This window comes from Schistocerca gregaria, chromosome 1, assembly GCF_023897955.1.
Source record: "Schistocerca gregaria isolate iqSchGreg1 chromosome 1, iqSchGreg1.2, whole genome shotgun sequence".
Classification (NCBI taxonomy): domain Eukaryota; kingdom Metazoa; phylum Arthropoda; class Insecta; order Orthoptera; family Acrididae; genus Schistocerca; species Schistocerca gregaria.
The window spans coordinates 1,105,575,415-1,105,597,216 of NC_064920.1; the positions used below are offsets into that span (position 1 = coordinate 1,105,575,415).

General features: G+C 41.1%; 1 protein-coding gene across 1 annotated transcript in view; it reads left to right on the forward strand.

Annotated features, from left to right (window-relative positions):
• Positions 1-1,187: 1,187 nt before the first annotated feature.
• Positions 1,188-21,802, forward strand: part of LOC126291718 (mite allergen Der f 3-like) — a 31,433-nt gene continuing 10,818 nt past the window's right edge. The window contains exons 1-5 of the mRNA XM_049985416.1: positions 1,188-1,328; positions 5,968-6,056; positions 9,734-9,869; positions 12,403-12,519; positions 21,284-21,439. Coding sequence (XP_049841373.1) covers positions 1,188-1,328; positions 5,968-6,056; positions 9,734-9,869; positions 12,403-12,519; positions 21,284-21,439 — 639 coding nt within the window. The remainder of the gene's footprint in view (positions 1,329-5,967; positions 6,057-9,733; positions 9,870-12,402; positions 12,520-21,283; positions 21,440-21,802) is intronic.

Consider the following 21,802-nt stretch of genomic DNA (forward strand, 5'->3'; position numbering starts at 1 on the left):
AACTTCACCACCTAAGTGACCGTTAGTTTGTCACGGTCTTATACAGATTTAGCCAAAAAGCAAAGCTTAGTTTGTAATCTTGCGGGAGCGCAACTGTCGCCTTCCCGGTCGAACAGGTAGTCCACAACAATGGCGTGCTGTGCGCCCCTTCTCCCCCACTGAACCGCTTGTGACATCAGCCACCATCTTTTCCCTTAAAGCCGGCCAGAGTGGCCGAGCGGTTCTAGGTCGCAGGTTCGAATCCTGCCTCGGGCATGGACGTGTGTGATGTCCTCAGGTTAGTTAGGTTTAAGAAGCTCTACGTTCTAGGGGACTGATGATTCTAGGCGACTGATGACCTTTACACTTTTCTGCCAATTGTACTCTGGCCCTCTGCCCTAATTTAGAGTTTTTTTTCCAAATGAACTACTTTTTTGCCCTATCTCAATTTCTGAGCTACGTCTTCTTTTCTGTGCCCATCCGCCTTTAAGTTCTTGCAAGTGACCGTACTGCCCTGCCGAGCCCTACTCGGCTCTTATTGTAACCCTGGCCGTCCGTCTCCCATCCCGCTGCATTCTAATCAGCGCTCGCTTAATTAAAAAGGCTAGAACTTTAGTTTCATTGCTCGTACAACAACCGGGTTTCTCTCTGAAGCCACCTCATATTCTTAGCTATCGAATGAAGTTGTTAAAACTATTACTTACTTGAAGCGTGGTCACTCGTCCGCAGCACATTGTCACGTTTCACAGTGATAGCTACTACGAGCTCTTGAACCCAAAATTATAGCGGAAAAGGAAAATACCTGTCCTCGTACAACTGCAAAAAATACAGTGAATTCAGTTTCTCGTGGCGCAACGATGCTGTGAACGTCAACAGACACTATGAAGTACTAGAAACGTGGAATTCGTTAGGGTCAGGCTTTAGTTAAGAAGGGGAAGAGTAGGAAGAATCAAAGGGACACATTTTCTTAAGGTGGGTGGCTAGCAGGCACTAAAGAAGGAATGTAAAAAGTGAGGCTCTGATTACCTTGATCTGGTACCAGATATCTCAAAGAGCAGTGCACTGACAACAGTGTCACGGAAATATTTTCCAAAAACAGGTTTCACTGATGTGACGTGGTAACCGCCGCAACGAGTGACCGTTCGTATAATACAGAATAAGTGTTGTTCATTCGTAGTGATAAATCCTGGTTCCTATGACTGTCAGCAATGCCTGTAGGATCACTGAATGAAGCATCCATGGTAAATATACAACCTTTTATAGGTGGCGCGGTGCAGCGGAAGGTGTCGGTACCAAAGGGACGCATAGTCAATGGCGAAGAAGCGGAACCAGGCGAATTTCCTTTCATGGTAAGTACTACAAAAAAAGCTTCACGGTGTACATTTCACTCATTTCATATGGTGTCGACCAGGTTTAGTTATTTTGCCCTCCAGTAACTCTCTACACATTAATGAGTCTCTCCTTTACAGGGGAAAGGAGTAAGGGATACTTCAGGTACCTGCCTATTGCTAGACGTCTTTTACAATAAGATATCTCTGGAACCTCAGTATTGTTCGCCTTGTTTAAATGCTCTGAAGATGGAAACTGAATGTACCGAAATAACAGGAAACCATTGGTAGAATAAAAGTAAACTGATGCTTTTCATCTATGATTATGCTAATTATAGAGTTATCTAAACAATTAGCAGTCACTGAATAGTTAGCTAAAGCTAACCAAAATTCCCTAATCAGACTTTAAGAAAGTGATTTTTAAATAGCTGTTATTAATTATAAACCAGCTGTCATTCAGTAGACATCAAAACACAGAATTAAAAAAAAGTCACTTAATAAGTAATGAAAAATTCACTGATCAGATTACAGAAATATTTTTTTTAAAAAGAGTTGCTATTAATTTTGAAACCACCGTCTTACTGTATAGATGCTAATTACAGAATTGTTGTTGTTGTGGTCTTCAGTCCAGAGACTGGTTTGATGTAGTTCTCCATGCCACTCTATCCTGTGCAAGCATCTTCATCTCCCAGTACCTACTGCAACCTACATCCTTCTGAATCTGCTTAGTGTATTCATCTCTTGGTCTCCCTCTACGATTTTTACCCTCCACGCTGCCCTCCAGTACTAAATTGGTGATCCCTTGATGCCTCAGAACATGTCATACCAACCGATCCCTTCTTCTAGTCAAGTTGTGCCACAAACTTCTCTTCTCCCCAATCCTATTCAATACCTCCTCGTTAGTTATGTGATCTACCCATCTAATCTTCAGCATTCTTCTGTAGCACCACATTTCGAAAGGTTCTATTCTCTTCTTGTCCAAACTATTTATTGTCCATGTTTCACTTCCATACATGGCTACACTCCATACAAATACTTTCAGATATCACTTCCTGACACTTAAATCTGTACTCGATGTTAACAAATTTCTCTTCTTCCGAAACACTTTCCTTGCCATTGCCAGTCTACATTTTATATCCTCTCTACTTCGACCATCATCAGTTACTTTGCTCCCCAAATAGCAAAACTCCTTTACTGCCTTAATTGCCTCATTTCCTAATCTAATTCCCTCAGCATCACCCGACTTAAATTGACTACATTCCATTATCCTCGTTTTCTTTTGTTGATGTTCATCTTATACCCTCCTTTCAAGACACTGTCCATTCCGTTCAACTGCTCTTCTGAGTCCTTTGCTGTCTCTGACAGAATTACAATGTCATCGGCGAACCTCAAAGTTTTTATTTCTTCTCCCTGGATTTTAATACCTACTCTGAATTTTTCTTTTGTTTCCTTTACTGCTTGCTCAATATACAGATTGAATAACATCGGGAGAGACTACAACCCAGTCTTACTCCCTTCCCAACAACTGCTTCCCTTTCATGTCCCTCGACTCTTATAACTACCATCTGGTTTCTGTACAAATTGAAAATAGCCTTTCGCTCCCCGTATTTTACCCCTGCCACCTTTAGAATTTGAAAGAGAGTATTCCAGTCAACATTGTCAAAAGCTTTCTCTAAGTCTACAAATGCTAGAAACGTAGGTTTGCCTTCCCTTAATCTTTCTTCTAAGATAAGTCGTAAGGTCAGTATTGCCTCACGTGTTCCAGTATTTCTACGGAATCCAAACTGATCTTCCCCGAGGTCGGCTTCTACTAGTTTTTCCATTCGTCTGTAAAGAATTCGTGTTAGTATTTTGCAGCTGTGGCTTATTAGACTGATTGTTCGGTAATTTTCACATTTGTCATCACCGGCTTTCTTTGGGATTGGAATTATTATGTTCTTCTTGAAGTCTGAGGGTATTTCGCCTGTTTCATACATCTTGCTCTCCAGACGGTAGAGTTTTGACAGGACTGGTTCTCCCAAGGCCGTCAGTAGTTCTAATGGAATGTTGTCTACTCCGGGGGCCTTGTTTCGACTCAGGTCTTTCAATGCTCTGTCAAACTCTTCACGCAGTATCGCATCTCCCATCTCATCCTCATCCACATCCTTCTCCATTTCCATAATATTGTCCTCAAGTACATCGCCCTTGTATAGACCCTCTATATACTCCTTCCACCTTTCTGCTTTCCTTTCTTTGCTTAGAACTGGGTTTCCATCTGAGCTCTTGATATCCATACAAGTGGTTCTCTTATCTCCAAAGGTCTCTTTAATTTTCCTGTAGGCAGTATCTATCTTACACTTAGTGAGATAAGCCTCTACATCCTTACATTTGTCCTCTAGCTATCCCTGCTTAGCCATTTTGCACTTCCTGTCAATCTCATTTTTGAGACGTTTGTATTCCTTTTTGCCTGCTTCATTTACTGCATTTTTATATTTTCTCCTTTCATCAATTAAATTTAATGTTTCTTCTGTTACCCAAGGATTTCTACTAGCCCTTGTCTTTTTACCTACTTGATCCTCCGCTGCCTTCACTACTTCATCCCTCAAAGCTACCCATTCTTCTACTGTATCTCTTTCCCCCCATTCCTGTCAATTGTTCCCTTATGCTCTCCCTGAAACTCTGTACAACCTCTGGTTTAGTCAGTTTATCCAGGTCCCATCTCCTTAAATTCCCACATTTTTGCAGTTTCTTCAGTTTTAATCTACAGGTCATTACGAATAGATTGTGGTGAGAGTCCACATCTGCCGCTGGAAATGTCTTACAATTTAAAACCTGGTTCCTAAATCTCTGTCTTGCCATTATATAATCTATCTGATACCTTTTAGTATCTCCAGGGTTCTTCCATGTATACAACCTTCATTCATGATTCTTAAACCAAGTGTTAGCTATGATTAAGTTGTGCTGTGAGCAAAATTCTACCAGGCGGCTTCCTCTTTCATTTCTCTGCCCCAATCCATAATCACCTACTACGTTTCCTTCTCTCCCTTTTCCTACTCTCGAATTCCAGCCACCCATGACTATTAAATTTTCACCACCCTTCACTATCTGAATAATTTATTTTATTTGATCATACATTTCTTCAATTTCTTCGTCATCTGGAGAGCTAGTTGGCATATAAACTTGTATTACTGTAGTAGGTGTGGGCTTCGTATCTATCTTGGCCACAGTAATGCGTTCACTATGCTGTTTGTAGTAGCTTACCCGCACTCCTATTTTCCTATTCATTATTAAACCTACTCCTGCATTACCCCTATTTGATTTTGTGTTTATAACCCTGTAGTCACCTGACCAGAAGTCTTGTGCCTCCTTCCACCGAACTTCACTAATTCCCACTATATCTAACTTTAACCTATCCATTTCCCTTTTTAAATTTACTAACCTACCTGCCCAATTGAGTGATCTGACATTCCACGCTCCGATTCGTAGAACACCAGTTTTCTTTCTCCTGATAACGACATCCTCTTGAGTAGTCCCCTCCCGGAGATCCGAATGGGGGACTATTTTACCTCCGGAATATTTTACGCAAGAGGACGCCATCATCATTTAATCATACAGTAAAGCTGCCTGCCCTCGGGAAAAATTACGGCCGTAGTTTCCCCTTGTTTTCAGCCGTTCGCAGTACCAGCACAGCAAGGCCGTTCCGTTTTGGTTATTGTTACAAGGCCAGGTCAGTCAATCATCCAGACCGTTGCCCTTGCAACTACTGAAAAGTTATAATGTTACTTAAAAACCGTCTTGATTGCAAATATTTTTATTCATATGACCGGTTGCGGTTCATTCAGAACCATCTTCAGATCTGTAAAAATAATAATACTAATTTACTATTTCATTGAAGCAAATCTTTTTTTATTAATGCTGACAAGTACAGATTTTAATCTTGACATCTACATATTTTAATTAAGTATTTTTAATTAATAAAAAAAAGATCTACTGAATATAAAATGTGCAAATGGAATGTAACAAATGTACCAGACGCCACCTGTTGGTAATAGTGTTATAATTAATATAAATGACGTGCACTCTGCCAACCAATTTTATGTGACGTAGCATGTGAAAACTGCTGGATTGAGATGTCCGTACATACATGGAAGTTACTTACATTGGACAGGATGGCCGCTGTCCGTCCACTCCTTAAGCCTGGAAGAGACCCTCACTAGCGTCGAACAGGCCGTATAACCTCCAGGTCGCTGCTGTGTTTTCCAAAATATCATGCCCAATCAAGGAAACCGCTTCGCTGGGCAGGCAATAACCCACAATCAGAATCAGGCTCTGTGCCTCCACAGGAGCCGATTAGTTCTCTCGTGTACCGTCCAGAACTCTAAACATCTTGTTCCTCTAGCCGACTCCCTCCGCACACCATACACTCACTGCCCAAAACTTTGTCGCTTAGTGGCTGTTTTCCCCACCGATGACGCCACATGCATACTTCCGAAGTTATTCAGACAAAGATAGTCAACGATGGATTGAACTATTGGTAGACTGAGCTTGCATGGCTCACGGCATAGGGGGAGGATACCTTCCGCCACACACTGGTAGGTGGCTTGCTGAGTACGATGTAGATCAGACGAGTTTTTGGATGTCCGCAGCAGCTGGGACGCAGCAGTGCTTTGTTGTGTTTCAGTTGTCGCTGCAGCAGGGTGAGGCTCACTGGTGCGGCGCCTCCATCTTGAACGAGCAGTGGGGGATCACCGCAGCCCACTGCCTCAAACAGTGAGTATTTCTGTCTTTACAGTCGTCTGTGGCAGACGCTAGAACTAGTTAGTTATCACGTCTAAGTAAGACGATACAATAACAATAGATTGGGTACGACAATTGATATGGTGTCATGTTATGTTAATGTTTCTCCATAGATTCACGAACAATGGCATAGACTGCCATTGCAGAAATGTCTGGCACGCAACACTCACATTTTCCACAGTAACCCACATCCATCACTGATCAACAACGTAGCTACTGAAGGCTATTGAAAATACTCAAACTACACAAGACCAAATGCAGTACGCCAAAGTGCGACTGACCTAGACCACTCTCTTGACGTGAAGTTCGAGTACTACTCTTCATGTGATGCACTTACTACTCGTCAGACCTTCGACCTCCAACACAAGTTCATACCGTCTTACATAGGTCACCATGCACAAACCATTCCTCAATCTGTTGAAAAAAGCACTAGCTCAAGTTAAACAGAAAGGATCATTGTTCTCGAACGCGTCTACTTCAAACCAGCAATCTGTAATCTTTTATCAGTGAGGCAATGTGTGTTACATCTGCTTTATGTAGCAAAAAATACAAGCAAAGAAACAATAAACAGTTGCATCTGACGTAAACAAAGAAACAGTTATCAAATGTCACATACTGTGTATGAATTCACAGTATATATAATTCAAAACTTACTGTCAAATAGAAGTTATAAGGTGATTACCAATTACAAAGTACAATAACCTATCCTGGGCACCTCTTCGATACATCTCCATTACCTATTACAAACACAATAAAAAATAAGATGTTACTGAGGTATACAAATATAATAAAACAGTCACCAAGGCAACACCTCTGGAAGAAATTATATATTAAACATGACTATATTAATCTTAGTTCTAACGCGTAAATACATCGATTTATTAGTTAAAAAAAGAAATTAGTTAATAGTTTACATCAATTCATGAATATATAAATGTAAAGGGAAAAAATACTCGAAACATTCAGGGTCTTAATCAACAGTAGCCTCACAACAAAATCATTTGAGTACTGAAGAACATTACCGTTTTCGACTTTAAAATACCTAAATCAATGTGATTCACTTCATATTCCATTAAAAACTCATCTACATCTTCGTCTAAATGGGTCACACATATATGCCTCGCAAAGGTTTCATCGAATCACCTTTAGAATAATTCTCTATTATTCCACTCTAGAACAGGGGGCGGAAAGATCGAACATGTGTATCTTTCCATGTGGGCTCTGCATTCCCTTACTTTATTATGATGACCATTTCTCCCTATGTAGGTCGGCGTCAGCAAAATATTTTCGCTTTCGGAGGAAAAAGTTGGTGATTGAAATTTCGTGAGAGGCTTCCGCCGCAACGAAAAAAGCCTTTGTTTTAATTATGTCCATTCCAAACCCACTATCATGTCCGTGACACTTACTCCCCTATTTCACGATAGTACAGAACATGTTGCTCTTCTTTGAAATTTCTCGTTGTACTCCGTTAATTCTAAATCATGAGGATCCCGCACCGAGTACAATAATCCAAAAGAGGACGGACTAGCGTAGTCTCTTTAGTAGCTCTGTTACATTTCCTAAGTATTCTGACAATAAAACGCAGTCTTTGGTATGCCTCACCCACAATATTTTCTGTGTGTTCTCTCCAATTTAAATTTTTCGTAATTCTAGTTCCTAGGCAATTAGTTGAATTTGTGGCCTTTAGATTCGACAGGTTTGTCATGTAACCGAAGTTCAACGAATTCTTTTTAGCACTCACGTGGATTACCTCATACTTTCCGTTATTTGCCAATTGCCAATTATTGCACCATACAGATATCTTTTCTAAATGGTTTTCAAATTCGCTTTGATCTTCTGATGCCTTTACTGGACGATAAACGACAGCATCGTCTCCAGATAACCTAAGTCGTTTAAATACATAATGCACAGCAAAGGGTCTATAACACTACCTTCGACAACGCACAGAAAACACTTTTGTTTTATTTAATAACTTTCCGTCACTTAATGCGAACCGCGATCCCTCTGACAGGAAATCACGAATACAGTCACATAATAGAAACAATAGTGCATATTCCACAAGCGTCTTAAATGATATATTTTGGAATAGATTTTAGGAATGGATGGAAATAAGGAATCAATTTGAAATCCTTTGTAAATAGCACTCACCACTTCGTGTGTGTAAAGAACTTGTTGTGTTTCACAAGAACGATGTTTTCTACATCCGTGTTGACTATGTGTCTCTTCCAGGTAATTCATAATGTTTGAACACATTATATGTTCCAAAATCCTACTGCATACCGACGTTAGGGCTGGTGCCATTTAAAAAAGTCATATATTTGTAAAAAAAAAAAAAAAGCTACAACCAAGGCAATAATGCTGATTGATGTTCCCCTGACGGCTAAAGAACATTTGCTTGAAACATTTTGTAATTTGCATCTGGACAAACAGTTACTTAGGGTGGTCAAGATAAATGGGGCACCCTGTATAGTTCTCCAGTCACGCTTCATAACCTTCACACTGCAAAAACAAACTGGAGAGGTGTTCCAAACAGTCTCAACTCTACTTTCAAACTGCAACAGCAACTGAGTGTATAAAAGCAGCAACGGACAAGAATTATTCGTTTATTTATACATTTTAAACTATAATAAAGAATTAAGATATCATAACCTGATTCTCAAATTACAGTTTCAATTATTTCACTCTTAGAAAGAAAGATCGAATAAATAAGAGAACGTGTCAATTCCCTCAGCTGTGAAGCCTCGAATCACAATACTTGCACAGAATTAATGGAGGATTACCTCCACTGTAGCACACAAATGAAATTAAAATTAAGCATCCAACTATTCCGAGAACAATCTCAGTTCCTGCACGAACTACCAGAGACAGATGCGTTAACTTTGCAAGCACACACATAAATGTTTGATTCTATTATTTTCAATGTTAATAATTACTGACCAAACTCTCCACTCTCCTCTCAACATCAGATCAACACAAAAAATCAACTGATTTTGTTACACTGATTAGAGTTCACTGTGCCCGCAGCTACTATCAAGATCACTGAATGGATAAACACAACTTCAGCACAATGTAACTATGCACAGCAACGCAAGTAACAAATGAAATCTCAGACATGAGCAACAGTTAACGCACTTAGCAATAATTCTCTTCTTCTGTAGAACGGAGACCATCAGTAATCACAATCTCACCTTTTGCAACCCGTAATAAATTTTTGCCAATCACAGAGGTCAGTGAAATAAAACTGCACATTTATACTATTCACATCCAATGAAACTGGCCAGTATAGTCCTCACAGTTAATTACAAGTTCCGATAAAAGAAGTTACATGCATCCAGTGACTGATTAAATTGAATATTACACTTCCCAACAGTGACAAGGTAAATGTTAATACTCGCTGTAAGGCAAGAGCGTATGCGCTCATACTTGGTAAATGTCTGTGGTGTTCAAACGAATCTTCTGGTTAAGAACAGATTTAGTTTTAGTCACTATCTGTATGAAATATTTGGATGAAACCCTGTATGTTACATTAGCCGACAACACATCTCTCTAAGTGGCTGTTGACTTGAAAATAGCTCTATGTAACGGTAAAAGGTTACACCTATTTCTATTCTGCATATTTGTGGTACAGTTTTGGTTTCTTTTGGTTATAGGGTCAACCCATACGAGGTGCTAGCTGGTACCATCCAACTGAAAGAAGGGGGCATGAGATACAACGTGACAGAGATCTACATTCATGCAGATTACAATGCCTCTGATTCCTATGTCAATGATATAGGGGTATTCAGGGTAAGTATTACACATTTTTTGTAGTGTGGATTCATGTCATGGGTGCTCAATAAATTTCGAAAAACTGAAGCGGCCACAGTATCCCACTGGAGACAGTTGACTTAAGGATGGTGAAACTACTGAAAAAAAAATGGTTCAAATGGCTCTGAGCACTATGGGACTCAACTGCTGTGGTAATCAGCCCCTGGAACTTAGAACTACTTAAACCTAACTAACCTAAGGACAGCACACACATCCATGCCCGAGGCAGGATTCGAACCTGCGACCGTAGCAGTCGCACGGTTCCGGATTGCGCACCTAGAATCGTGAGACCACCGCGGCCGGCGAAACTACTGAAAGGACTCCAGAAGCCTGGAAGACGTGGGAGGCACCTACGGGCAGGCTTGAAAGCACACCAAAGTAATTAAACCTACAGTAATACGAATCTTTCGTCGAGTGAACGGTTGTGTATGATTGTTAAGTATGGAGCTAATGCATCAGCATACTCCTAAAGGAACCTAACTGATATACAGTCTGGACCAGAAGACTTGATGTTATTGAGTGATTTAAGTTGTTTCACTACTCCGAGGATATTTACTTCGACGTTACTCATGTTGGCAGCTGTTCTCGATTCGAATTCTGGAATATTTAGTTCGTCTTCTTTTGTGAAGGCATTTCCGAAGGCTGTGTTTAGTAACTCTGTTTTGGCAGGACTGTTTTCGATAGTATCTCCATTAATATTGTAAAGCAAAGGGAAGTCGTAAAGCGTGGTGAATCGCTGGGAAGCCGTGAAGGGCAGTTTAAGCCGCCTATTTGGAAAGTTTTTCCCTAGCTTTCACATTTGTAGACGTCTTTCTTCATACACCTGTGTACATATCTGTTAAGGGTAGGTGATTGTGACAGGTGTGCGTGTAATGTAGTGTCATGTCCATATTGGAGACGGTGGGAGAAGGGACAAGGTGAAACCCAGTGCTGGCACTTAACCTACTCCTCTTGAATAGCACCAAGGGGTTGGCGGAGCTTAACTTCCCCAACCGTCACATCCGTCAGACGGTTCATCGTTAACAGTATTGCAGGCCTTCACATCATGAATCTCTGAGGAAAGGTTTGGAACTGAATCCAGGACATTTGGTGCAAATCAGGGACGCCACGCCACAACCCCTCCTGTCACCTCTACCACAATGGCAAAGGGGCGAATGGCAGCAACAAGCGGCATACCTGGAACGTCACCCATCCAAGTACTGGCGACGCCCGATGATGCTTAGTGTTGGTGAATTGACGGGAACCCTACCGTCCACCTCGGCACTGCCGTTGACTATTTCATTCTTGCCTGCCTGCACTACTATTTAAATCTCCAACGATAAAATTTCTCTGTTGTTTCCTATGTCTTCTACTACATTATACGTTGAAGAAGGTATATTTGATATCACCTGGTTCATCTTCAGTAACTGCAAAGGCTCCAAACTAAAGTAAAAGTTACGATTATGCCCATTTTATAACTTTCCATTGCGTCGAGTTCATCAACACCCAAATGAGTCTCTAACCCGCAGTGTGTGGATGGTGTTGTTCACACCGGATGCGGTCTGTGATCTTTTGGACGTGTTCTTCCTACTATGACTTTCTCTATCTTCATTATGACTACACTATTTCTTTCATTTATTTATTTTTAAGAATTGGAATAAAATTGCTGTTACTAAAATGCCAGTCACCGATCTGTTGGTGATCCTGACTTTTCATGATATTTGTCAAGCACTACTGCACTCTCCATTCTTGAGACGCCTCCCACCAATCGAACACTTAACGCTGCCTACAGTTTTTGCCTCGACATTTCTTAATGTCTCAGAATAACAGTCCTTCCTTTCATTCAAGTTCTCGCACTTATTTTCTGTATTCAGCACCTGTTCGTTAGTTACCCAACCTACCAGTCTAATCTTCAGCAGTTCACTGTGGCACCACAAATTGTCTATAATGTTTACCGTCCAGTTTCCGTTTACACTGTAGTCTAGACCAGGATCGTATAGACTTGCTGGTACAGAGAGCCGCAAAACTCTCGCTATGACTATGTAACGGGAGAAAAGGAAGTAAAAGTAGTGTACAATTATTTCAAAATATTTGTTTCACAAATATTCACTTTATTCAACACATATAGTTGAAACATAGCATTCTCAACAGAAGTAAGCTCCACGAGGACCTACCCTGTTCTTTCTGGAAGGGAACGAAATATGATTTAAAAAAATTGCAAAACGAATGGCGAGTATGGGGACGTCTCCGTCTGGGCATCCCGGCTCAAGATAAGGACTTTGAGAATACTTACATTAACAAGATATTTTCTTTTTTAATCAAAAACTTATTTTTTGGTGTCGTCAATATACATCTTATATCCTCTCCACTTCCGCCGTAGCCAATAATTTTCCTGCCCAAAGAGTAAAACTCGTCTACTGCTCCTGGTGTCTCGTTTTCTAAACTAATTGCCTGATTTAATACGAGTGCATTACGTTACGTTTATTTACAAAAATCCCTTTTCAACAAAGCAGTACTGTTCATGCTTTTTCAGGTGACGCCGGATTTTCAATTTGACGGCGAGACAGTGGCGCCAATACCGCCGCCAGAGCAGGGGGAACTACTACCAGATGGCGTCAACATCACTGTCATGGGCTGGGGAGACCTCTGGGTAAGCACCGTCTACCTAATCTGTGTTTGCCGCAATCAACTCCTCGTAAAATCCAATATTTTCTGTTGTCTTCCCCTTTACATACTATAATATTACGTATCCCCTAGTATCAAAATGCTCGTAGATGTACAGAAGTAAATATCCCACGTTGAACTAACTACCCTAGTGTTGTCAACGTGCATATACTTTCGTAAGGACAGAAACAGTATACACATTAGCAGACAAATGTTACTTGTCTTCCTACGGCTTCCTTGTTGACTAAGGTTTCTGTTTATGCTTCCCAGACAATTAGGTAGGAGTTTTTTGTCTTAGTAAAGGGCCCTGAAATGTTATTGCTTTTTGACATCATTAGATTTTATTAATAAATTGTTGACACTTTCTACAACACCATCAGTTAAGTGAACGAATTTTTCAACATTTCAACACAACACAAGGAACGTGATAGTTACATTGACCAATAGCGACAACAACTGAAACTATTATGGCTCCTAAAATTTCTGGAATTACTAAGTGCATACTTTCTAGATGAATGTCTTAGCTGACATTACTTTTCAGATATAATTTATGTAGTGTTACATGGAAATAATTATTTATATAATGACTTACATGCATTATTATTAATAATGAAGATTGTATATTTTGACAATATAAAAACTTATAAGCTTTCTGTCTTAGTAGAATTGTCGATTGAATTATCGACAGTAAAATTAGCCAAAATAGAAATGAAAAGAGAATTTTTTACCTGAAAAATAAAGCACTTTTAGTTTCAGGGTAAAGTGGCTTTTGACTCATTTAAGTCAACAATTTTCATGGCTCAAGCTCTATTTTGCTAGACGGATCAATCACAAAAATGAAATGATATTATCAAAAAATAGTGTTTCGGTAACCAAATATATGCAAAATTATCTTTGATGTGGCATATATAATTTAATTACAAAAATTAACTCTAGTCAGGCCGAAATTTATACGGAATCGAACATTTCAAATGAAGTACGTAAGTTCTGAGGAGGCAGGATTCATTACAATACCCAGATGGAAAAAGAGAACACTCGATTAACAACCACAGACAGATAAAACAAGTCTTTTTTAGTAGTTAATGACACATATCTTTAGAAATCTCCACTGCTATCACTGACGTGAGCTCTCCTGGAATTTTGTACCAATATAACTCTTTTATTCCCAAAGTAAACACAGAAGCAGTGGAAGACTCATAGCTGTGTGTTACGGCATACCTGTAGGTCTCACACTCGAGATGTCTATGAGCATTTACTACAAACACTTTCCATTAGACACAACTGAACACACTGATAACACAAGTCCGCCATAAACTCGACAGAGCGACGATGCAACGAATGTTCCATTGGTACCTCAAGGCTGCTCTCGCAGTAGCACCGGTATCGTTGGATTCCGGCGACGACCGACGTCGGGCGAAGACAGCCGACCTTTTCGAATCAGTACGCCACTACATGCGCAGTCAGATTCTAACTGATGTGATAGTACGAATATACAGACTTCGGACGACAATTGGTGAATTTCATATGAGTTTGTTTTCTTCGTTCAAATCATCCTACGTTGTCACACAAAAAATATGGAGTGTGAGAAACTGATAAGTTTAGTCCAAGAAAGAGTGTATTTGTGGCATCCTGAGAATGAAAATTTCGTAATCGGGGCAGGCTTCGGAATCTATGGACTAAAATCGCAGATTTATTGAAAACCACAAGCTGTCAAAATCTTTATTGGAAATCTTAGACGGAGATTATGAACTAAGAAAATAATTTGTTCAAGTAATAAGGGTGGTGTACCTTATATGCTTATAGCTGCTGTACTGGATCTTTATCGTGGTAGATTGGCTTTAGTTGTCTACAGATTATTTGTAATGCTTACTGTTGCTACTTCTGTTGTGACGAAGTGGTTTGCAAACCTTGTGTACGGTAATTATTTCCACTTTTCAGTGGTTTAGGAGTTCATAGTACCTTATGCTTAACTTTATGCTTGTCTTTCACACGTGAGCTGACTGACAGTCGTTCAAGTTAACTGACGTACATCTTCACAACTTGAAATAAATACAGCGAAGCAGAGTGTTTGTAACTTGCTTTTCAAGGTCACCACGAATTATCTCGAGTATGTAGCAGAACGTTTCTCCCGTCATCTCATATATTCGTAAAACCCGTCTGGTTATTCCGGCAACGGAGCACCGAGTGTACAGTGCTCACTACGCTCTCTTCGAGGCAGAAAAGCTGATTCACGCGCAGTCGGCGTCTTTGTAATAGCAAAAGCCGCTATGCAACACTCGTCTCGAAGCACAAAGGAGCATAGTGGTATGCATCCCACCTTAAGACGTTAAAATCAAACCTATATCACGCATAGAATAGATTCTAACCTAACCTAACCTAACCTCCTCGATCCCGCCAAAACTGACGATGGAGGACCGCTGCACTATGACTAGGCTCTCGGCCGGTGACAACAAACATTTAAACTAACAGTTAAACTCAACCGTTTGTTATTTGTAATGGCAATATGGTTCCACGTGCAGTTATATTCACATTGAGTCACCATAATACCGGATATAACTGCACTGAAGATAGCTACACAGTAGCTGAAAACGATCTGCAATAAAAGATTAAAAATTTACGACCGATGCTGCCTTTACTCCTATCCTGTTATAATAGTTTCCAGAATGAAAATAATCGAAGTCAACTGAAGAAAGCACAGAAATTGATTAAAAGTGTATGGGTACCAAAATTAAAAAGTAATAATCAAACGGTGGAATTTTTCTGCAATGTAGCACACTCAATCTGCTGCTTTTCCCGTTGCTTAAAATGTGGAGGATGTGGAAATACATGTGTTTTCAACGACGTGGTTTAATTAAGTAACTAGACCTTGATACTTATATCTACATCTACAAATATACTTCGCGAACCACTGCCGAGAATGGCAGGTCAATATTAGTGATCTGTCTGGATCCATTCGCTTACTGAGCGAGAGAAAAAAATTCGTCCTGTCTCGGACCTTATAAATCCTCTCGTGCGGCATGCAGTTTCCTGACAGAAACCAACCTGAATTAATATTGCACATTAACGTCTTTTGGATATTATATGAATTATGGCTTAAAGCTACTTACATACACAAAGGACCGATAACTACACGTCAAATGTCATGTTGGTTGACGCATGCTACTAAAGACACATGTCAAGAGTTGCCTCAGTATATGTTATACAGTTATGCTCCATTGAAAATTAGGCCTAAAATGCTAATTTAGGAAAAATATAACTCTACAGTTGGTTATATAAACCACGTGAGGCTGTTAGATATTTATGGTGGTAGTTTTATAGTTACGACTTCTTTAACTATTTGTCGTCTGCATACAATGAAACATATTCTATTTTTCTGCTTTTCGTTCACTTCAGACTGGAAACCTTTCTATAATATCCTGCTAATTAGCGTGTTACTTGCGGATTTTTATGCTGTTGAATTGGTTCCTTTATTTCTACACAGTGAAACACTTATATCTTCTGCTATTGCCGTTTTGATGTTACACTTATATTTATTATGTTCTATTAGGAAAACGCTACGTTTCTGTCACCATTGTACGTCTTCCTATAGCTATATCACTCTCTTGTCCTCCTGCGTAGTTGAGTGGCACCGGCACGGTAGCTCAGCGTGTTCTGTCAGAGGGTTAGTCACCCTCTGTAACAAAAAACTGAGCAGATGGATCAACGATGAACTTGATCGGATGTCATGGGGCGTACGATCCGAACCAAAGCAACGAACAAAATTAGATTAAAATAAAAGTTCTTACGTGCTCGCCTACCATGCAGCGGTCCCGCGTTCGATTCCCGGTGGCGTTGGAGATTTTCTCAGCTGGTGGACTGAGTGTTGTCCTCATCTTCATGTGGCATCGATATTCGGCTACCGAACTTCACCGCATGGGGCCACACGATCATTTCATCTTTTTATCATTCTCGCTTATTTCTTTGAGTGCTTGTTTCACATCTACATATACAGCTACACCTATACTCTGGAAACCACGTGAGGCGCACAGCAGAAGGTATTTGAGGTAGAGAAAAATTATTTGGTCGCGTCCATGAGCAGAAATCTAGAAAGGCTGTATACCGAAACTACTTTGATAATGGCCAGAACATTACAGCATAATGGTTGGGGACCATTGTCACAGAAAAAGAGAGAAGAAACAGGTGTCCAGACATTGCTGTCAAGACATATAACCTAAGTAGACGAATGACGTAACTATCTGAAGCGACATGGGTTGTTAGATGTTCACAACTCATTCAGGAACTTCAGATTTGGAAACTTAATCTCCGTGAAAAATAGAGTAGCTGGTAATCGCAGAAGCAACTGCTATTGAAGTACACTCATGTTCAGATAAAACAGAACACTTTGATCTGCAGGACGTGTACATTAGTATGTTCTGCAGCAATCGTTAGCATTTCACTCACCTCGGTTCAGAATGTGTCCCGTTACATGGTAGGACAAGGTCTGTCATGCGCCCTGGTAACTTGTTCCATGCCTGATGGAATCGACGGGTAGAGGGCGCGAATGGCGTCCTCCGTAGTACAGCCATCCATGCTCCTTTTACCTGTTTCCACAGTTTATCTGTGGCGACTGAATCACAGGGTTGCACACGACATTTCACCATATCCAACACACTTTCGATTGGTGGCGAGTCTGGTGATCTAGCGGGCCAGGGCAAAAGGCTAACAACCTGTGACACCAAGAAGGCACGTGTTCGTGCATTAACATGTCGTCGTGCATTGTCTTGCTGAAAAATTGCGTCTGCGTTGTCGCGCAAAAACGATCGCAGGATGTCATTCACATAGGTCACACTGGTCACAGTGCACTAGACAGGCACCAGATGTGATTGTGGGTGTACCCAATAGCACCCCACACCATAAGGCCTTGAGCTGGCGCTGTATGTCTTCTGCGAATGCACTCACAGTGGTGCCGCTCGCCCTGACTGCAGCGAACCTGACTGCAGCGAACCAAAATGCGGCCATCATTTTCAAACAAAGAGAACCTGGATTGGTCAGAAAACACTGCCGGTTGCCGTTCCTGTCTCCAGTGACATCGTGCCATGCACCATTGCTCCGTTTCACATGTTCCTACACATTCGTCAAAGGTAGGCGGACAAGTGGATGACGCGGACGTATACCATGCCTTAATAAACGGCGACGGACTGTCACCTTATCGTGAACGGTGTGTTGCACTGCCCCACTGTTCTGCCGGAGCCTAGGAGGAAGCAGATCTGTCCTGCAATGCCATGCGGATGAGGTGTCGATCTTATCGGCGTGTGGCCTGGATGGTGCGCCTTGACCCATCCCCTCGTCTTCTACGATCTTCTGTGAACCATTATGCATACACCGGTTGCACTGTCGAAACACTTCGTCCCAGACGAGCAGCAGACCTCCGATGGATGTCTCACATTCTCTCATGTCAATAAAGCGCACTCTTTAAAACTCACTGATTTGACGGTACGTTTCGAGCATACGTCTACGAGGCATCGTCAAGTCACACTGATCCATTACCTTTGGTTTATAGCGACAAAGAGACACTCAGGCATATTTTCAGTTCGGTGGTGTTGCTCCGAAATATCGGTGTTGCCCTTGAACTCGCCGGCCGACATGGTTCATACGCTAACCATTTCTGCAAACCATATTAATGTACATGTCCCGTTGATCTGAATGTCCTAACTCTAGTAGTTCTAGGTCTTTTGTTTAATCGCAGGTAACTTATGACATATTGCAGAAAATGGAACTCATTAGCAACATGGTCCCGGCGCAGGTTCGAGTTCTCCCTCGCGCATGGGTGTGTGTGTTTGTGCTTAGGATAATTTAGGTTAAGTAGTGTGTAAGTTTAGGGACGATGACCTTAGCAATTAAGTCCCGTAATATTTCACACACATTTGAACATTAGCAACAAATGTTGATGTTTCTGGAAGATCGGTAGGGGCAGTTGGGGATTGCGTTACGCGTTTAATTTTGTCAATCTTCTTCTCACATCATGCAGATGGTCTTGACACGTGCTGTCTAACTGTTCTGATACGTGTTCCACGCGAACAACATAGTGGAAGTACACACAACGACGAATATTTGACGACCTACGATTATTATTGAAGACCAATGGGGAACTCTCAGGTACTATTACGCTACGTTTGTCTTCAATTGCTTAACAGTCTTTTTGAGGGTAACTGGCATTTGACAGCGAGCGGAATGAACTCCTCTCGCCACAATGTACCAATGGGAGCCGTGCTGGCATTGTTGGCTGCCACCGTGTTGCCACGTCCTGTGTGCAACTCATTATGCCTGCTAGATTGCATGTAGGACACTTTCCAGACGCGGAAAGTTCTCATATTTCTAGAATAAAACTTAACTTCTTCAGTCAGGAACAGACATTTGATACGCCTATAGACACTGCAGAGATCTGTACGATATGTCAATTTCATAATTTGTACGATATTACTGTAGGAGATACAGATCTCAAAATTCATACGTGTACGAGAAAATTGTGGAAAAATTGCAAAAAGTCCATTTTCCGAAGCTTATTCATAGCAAAGGGAAAGCGATATGTAATTTCGCATATATCTGTCATCGAGTGAGGTATTTCGTACTCAACGAAAATAAATATTTCAGTTAGTTCAATAGTTTTCGAGATTCTGATGTGATAATTTTGTATGGTATTCCATGTATTTCAAAAACATTAATGTAACTAATTAGGAACAGGTTAGAGGCATTATAGGCACGTATTCCTTATTTTAATTACAGATATTTCAATTTGTTTTTGTAGAGTCTGAAAAACTAATTTCTGTCGCTTGGAGAACTGAGTTCCTATGCGGTTGCCTGCAGGTTATACTCACTGCGACAACGTTACAATTTCAGACCTTAAATGTCAGATGGTATCTGATTTAAAATAGACTGTAATTCATTATATTATGTGTTAACTCTCTCTATACAGTGTAAAACTTTGTGGCACGTGTGAAGAGTGGTCGTTACAGGTGACTCACGCCATATACAAAGGTTCAATAAATTTTGGAAACACATATGCAGGGTGTTCAAAAAGTCTCTCCGCAGTGCCGTATGATTGTTCGCCTGCCTGGGTACTTCCCTTCTAGTGGACTCTTCCAATATTCCACTGTTTCTTTTATCTCAGCCAACGTCAGTAGTGTCGTTGGTGTATGTCATTACGTGTTGACGTGAACGATTAAGTTTAGTTCCTTTGTTCGTTTGTTTCGTTTTTGTCGCCGTTATAATGCTAAACATTAAAGAACGTGTGTTTTTAGCCGAAGAAGTGTTCAAAGCTGGCGATAAATACACAGTTTCAGTTCGTCAAACATTAAATTCAGTTTTCCCGGAGACAACTCTCCCACATCGCGATACTGTGCGAGATTTGACTAACAAATTTCGAAGTACGGGTTCAGTGACAGATGCACCGAGAAGTGGTCATCCTAGCGTTTTGTCTGAGGATAAACTACTCGATATTTCCGATAAAATGTCCATGAGTCCGAACAAGACAGTAAGAAAACTCGCCCAGGAAATCGATGTTAGTGTCGAAACGGCCCACACAGCTGCAAGGGAAAAACTGGAACGTTTCCCATACAAAGTGACAGTCGTGTAAGAACTAAAAAACACTGATCATGGCAAGAGCGTTTCAATGTCACTGCTTGCTGGTGTTTTTTGTGACGGCATAATTTCACATGGATTTTGTCCTCCACGATCGCCTGACCTAACACCTCCTGACTTTTTCTTCTGGGGTGCAGCGAAAGCAACTGTCTATAAAAACCGTCCAAAATCCATTGATGAATTGAAAACTGCAATATCGACTTTCAGTGCTTCTGTTGCAGCAGAAATGTTTCAGCTTGTGTTTGGAAACATGATCAGACGAATTGAATTGTGTATTCAACCACAGGGGGGACACTTTCAACATTTAATGGTTCAAATGGCTCTGGGCACTATGGGACTTAACATGTATGGTCATCAGTCCTCTAGAACTTCTAACTAACCTAAGGACACCACACAACACCCAGTCGATGCAGAGAAAATCCTTGACCCCGCCGGGAATCGAATCCGGGAACCCGGGCGCGGGAAGCGAGAACGCTACCGCACGACCACGAGCTGCGGACGCAACATTTAATGCGAAATTTTTTAAGTAAAAATGAATATTCAATAAATTAATAACTTGTATTTCACTGAGTTTAATTTCGGTATATTCACTGCGGCATACGGCACGCGCGGCTAACTATCTTAAGGCACTGCGGAGAGACTATTTGAACACACAGTAAGATAAAATACTGGCAAAATTCCAAACGTTGTGGTACAACGTTTCTTCACTAATGGTCATTCTGTATTCCAAGAAGACAGGACCCCTTTTACACAGCTTACATCAACCAGGACTGGCTTTGAGAGCACAAGGATGAATTTCCTCTTGTATCCTGGCTACCACAGTCACAAGATTGCAGTATCAACGAGCCTTTGCAGTCTACTTTCGACAGAAGGTTGTCGTTACCTTGATTGGACATTATTTTGCGAGAAGAATGATACAAGATTCCTTTCAAAACCATCCAGGACCAGTATTTTTCAATTCCTAGACGACTGGAAGCTCTTTTGAGTGACAACGGTTTTCCTATGCCGTGTTGTGTTCTCGGTTTTTCTATATATGTGTCTGTCCCCTGCTATTCCATTTGTTAAATCCTAGGTTTTGAAAACTGGAACATGTTAGCATAGCTCTGGCATAAAAAAGATCATTTTTTTCCCAGGCTGGAGGGCCGCATCCATATTCCCTGCGCAAAGTGGACTTAACAACAGTGAACCAAGAGCAATGCCAGGCGGTGTGGGCCACCGAGAACGACCCCATCTACGATACGCAGCTATGCGTTGCTCGATTTGAAGATATAAACTACGACTCCTGCACCGTAAGTACAGAGCAAGGTAGTGGTGAGAAGTCTGTCTGGGAGAGGAGCACACATTAGACAGCGCAAGGTCCGATGCAGAAATACGAGGAGGGGACAAAAGTCATGGGATAGAGATATGGCGACATGGCGGCTGTATCGCGTACAGAAGGTATAAAAGGACAGTGCAATAACAGATGGTTCAGATGGCACTGAGCACTGTAGCACTTAACATCTTAGGTCATCAGTCCCCTAGAACTTAGAACTACTTAAACCTAACTAACCTAAGGACATCACACACATTCATGCCCGAGGCAGGATTCGAACCTGCGACCGTAGCAGTCCCGCGGTTCCGGACTGCAGCGCCTAGAACCTCTCGGCCACCAC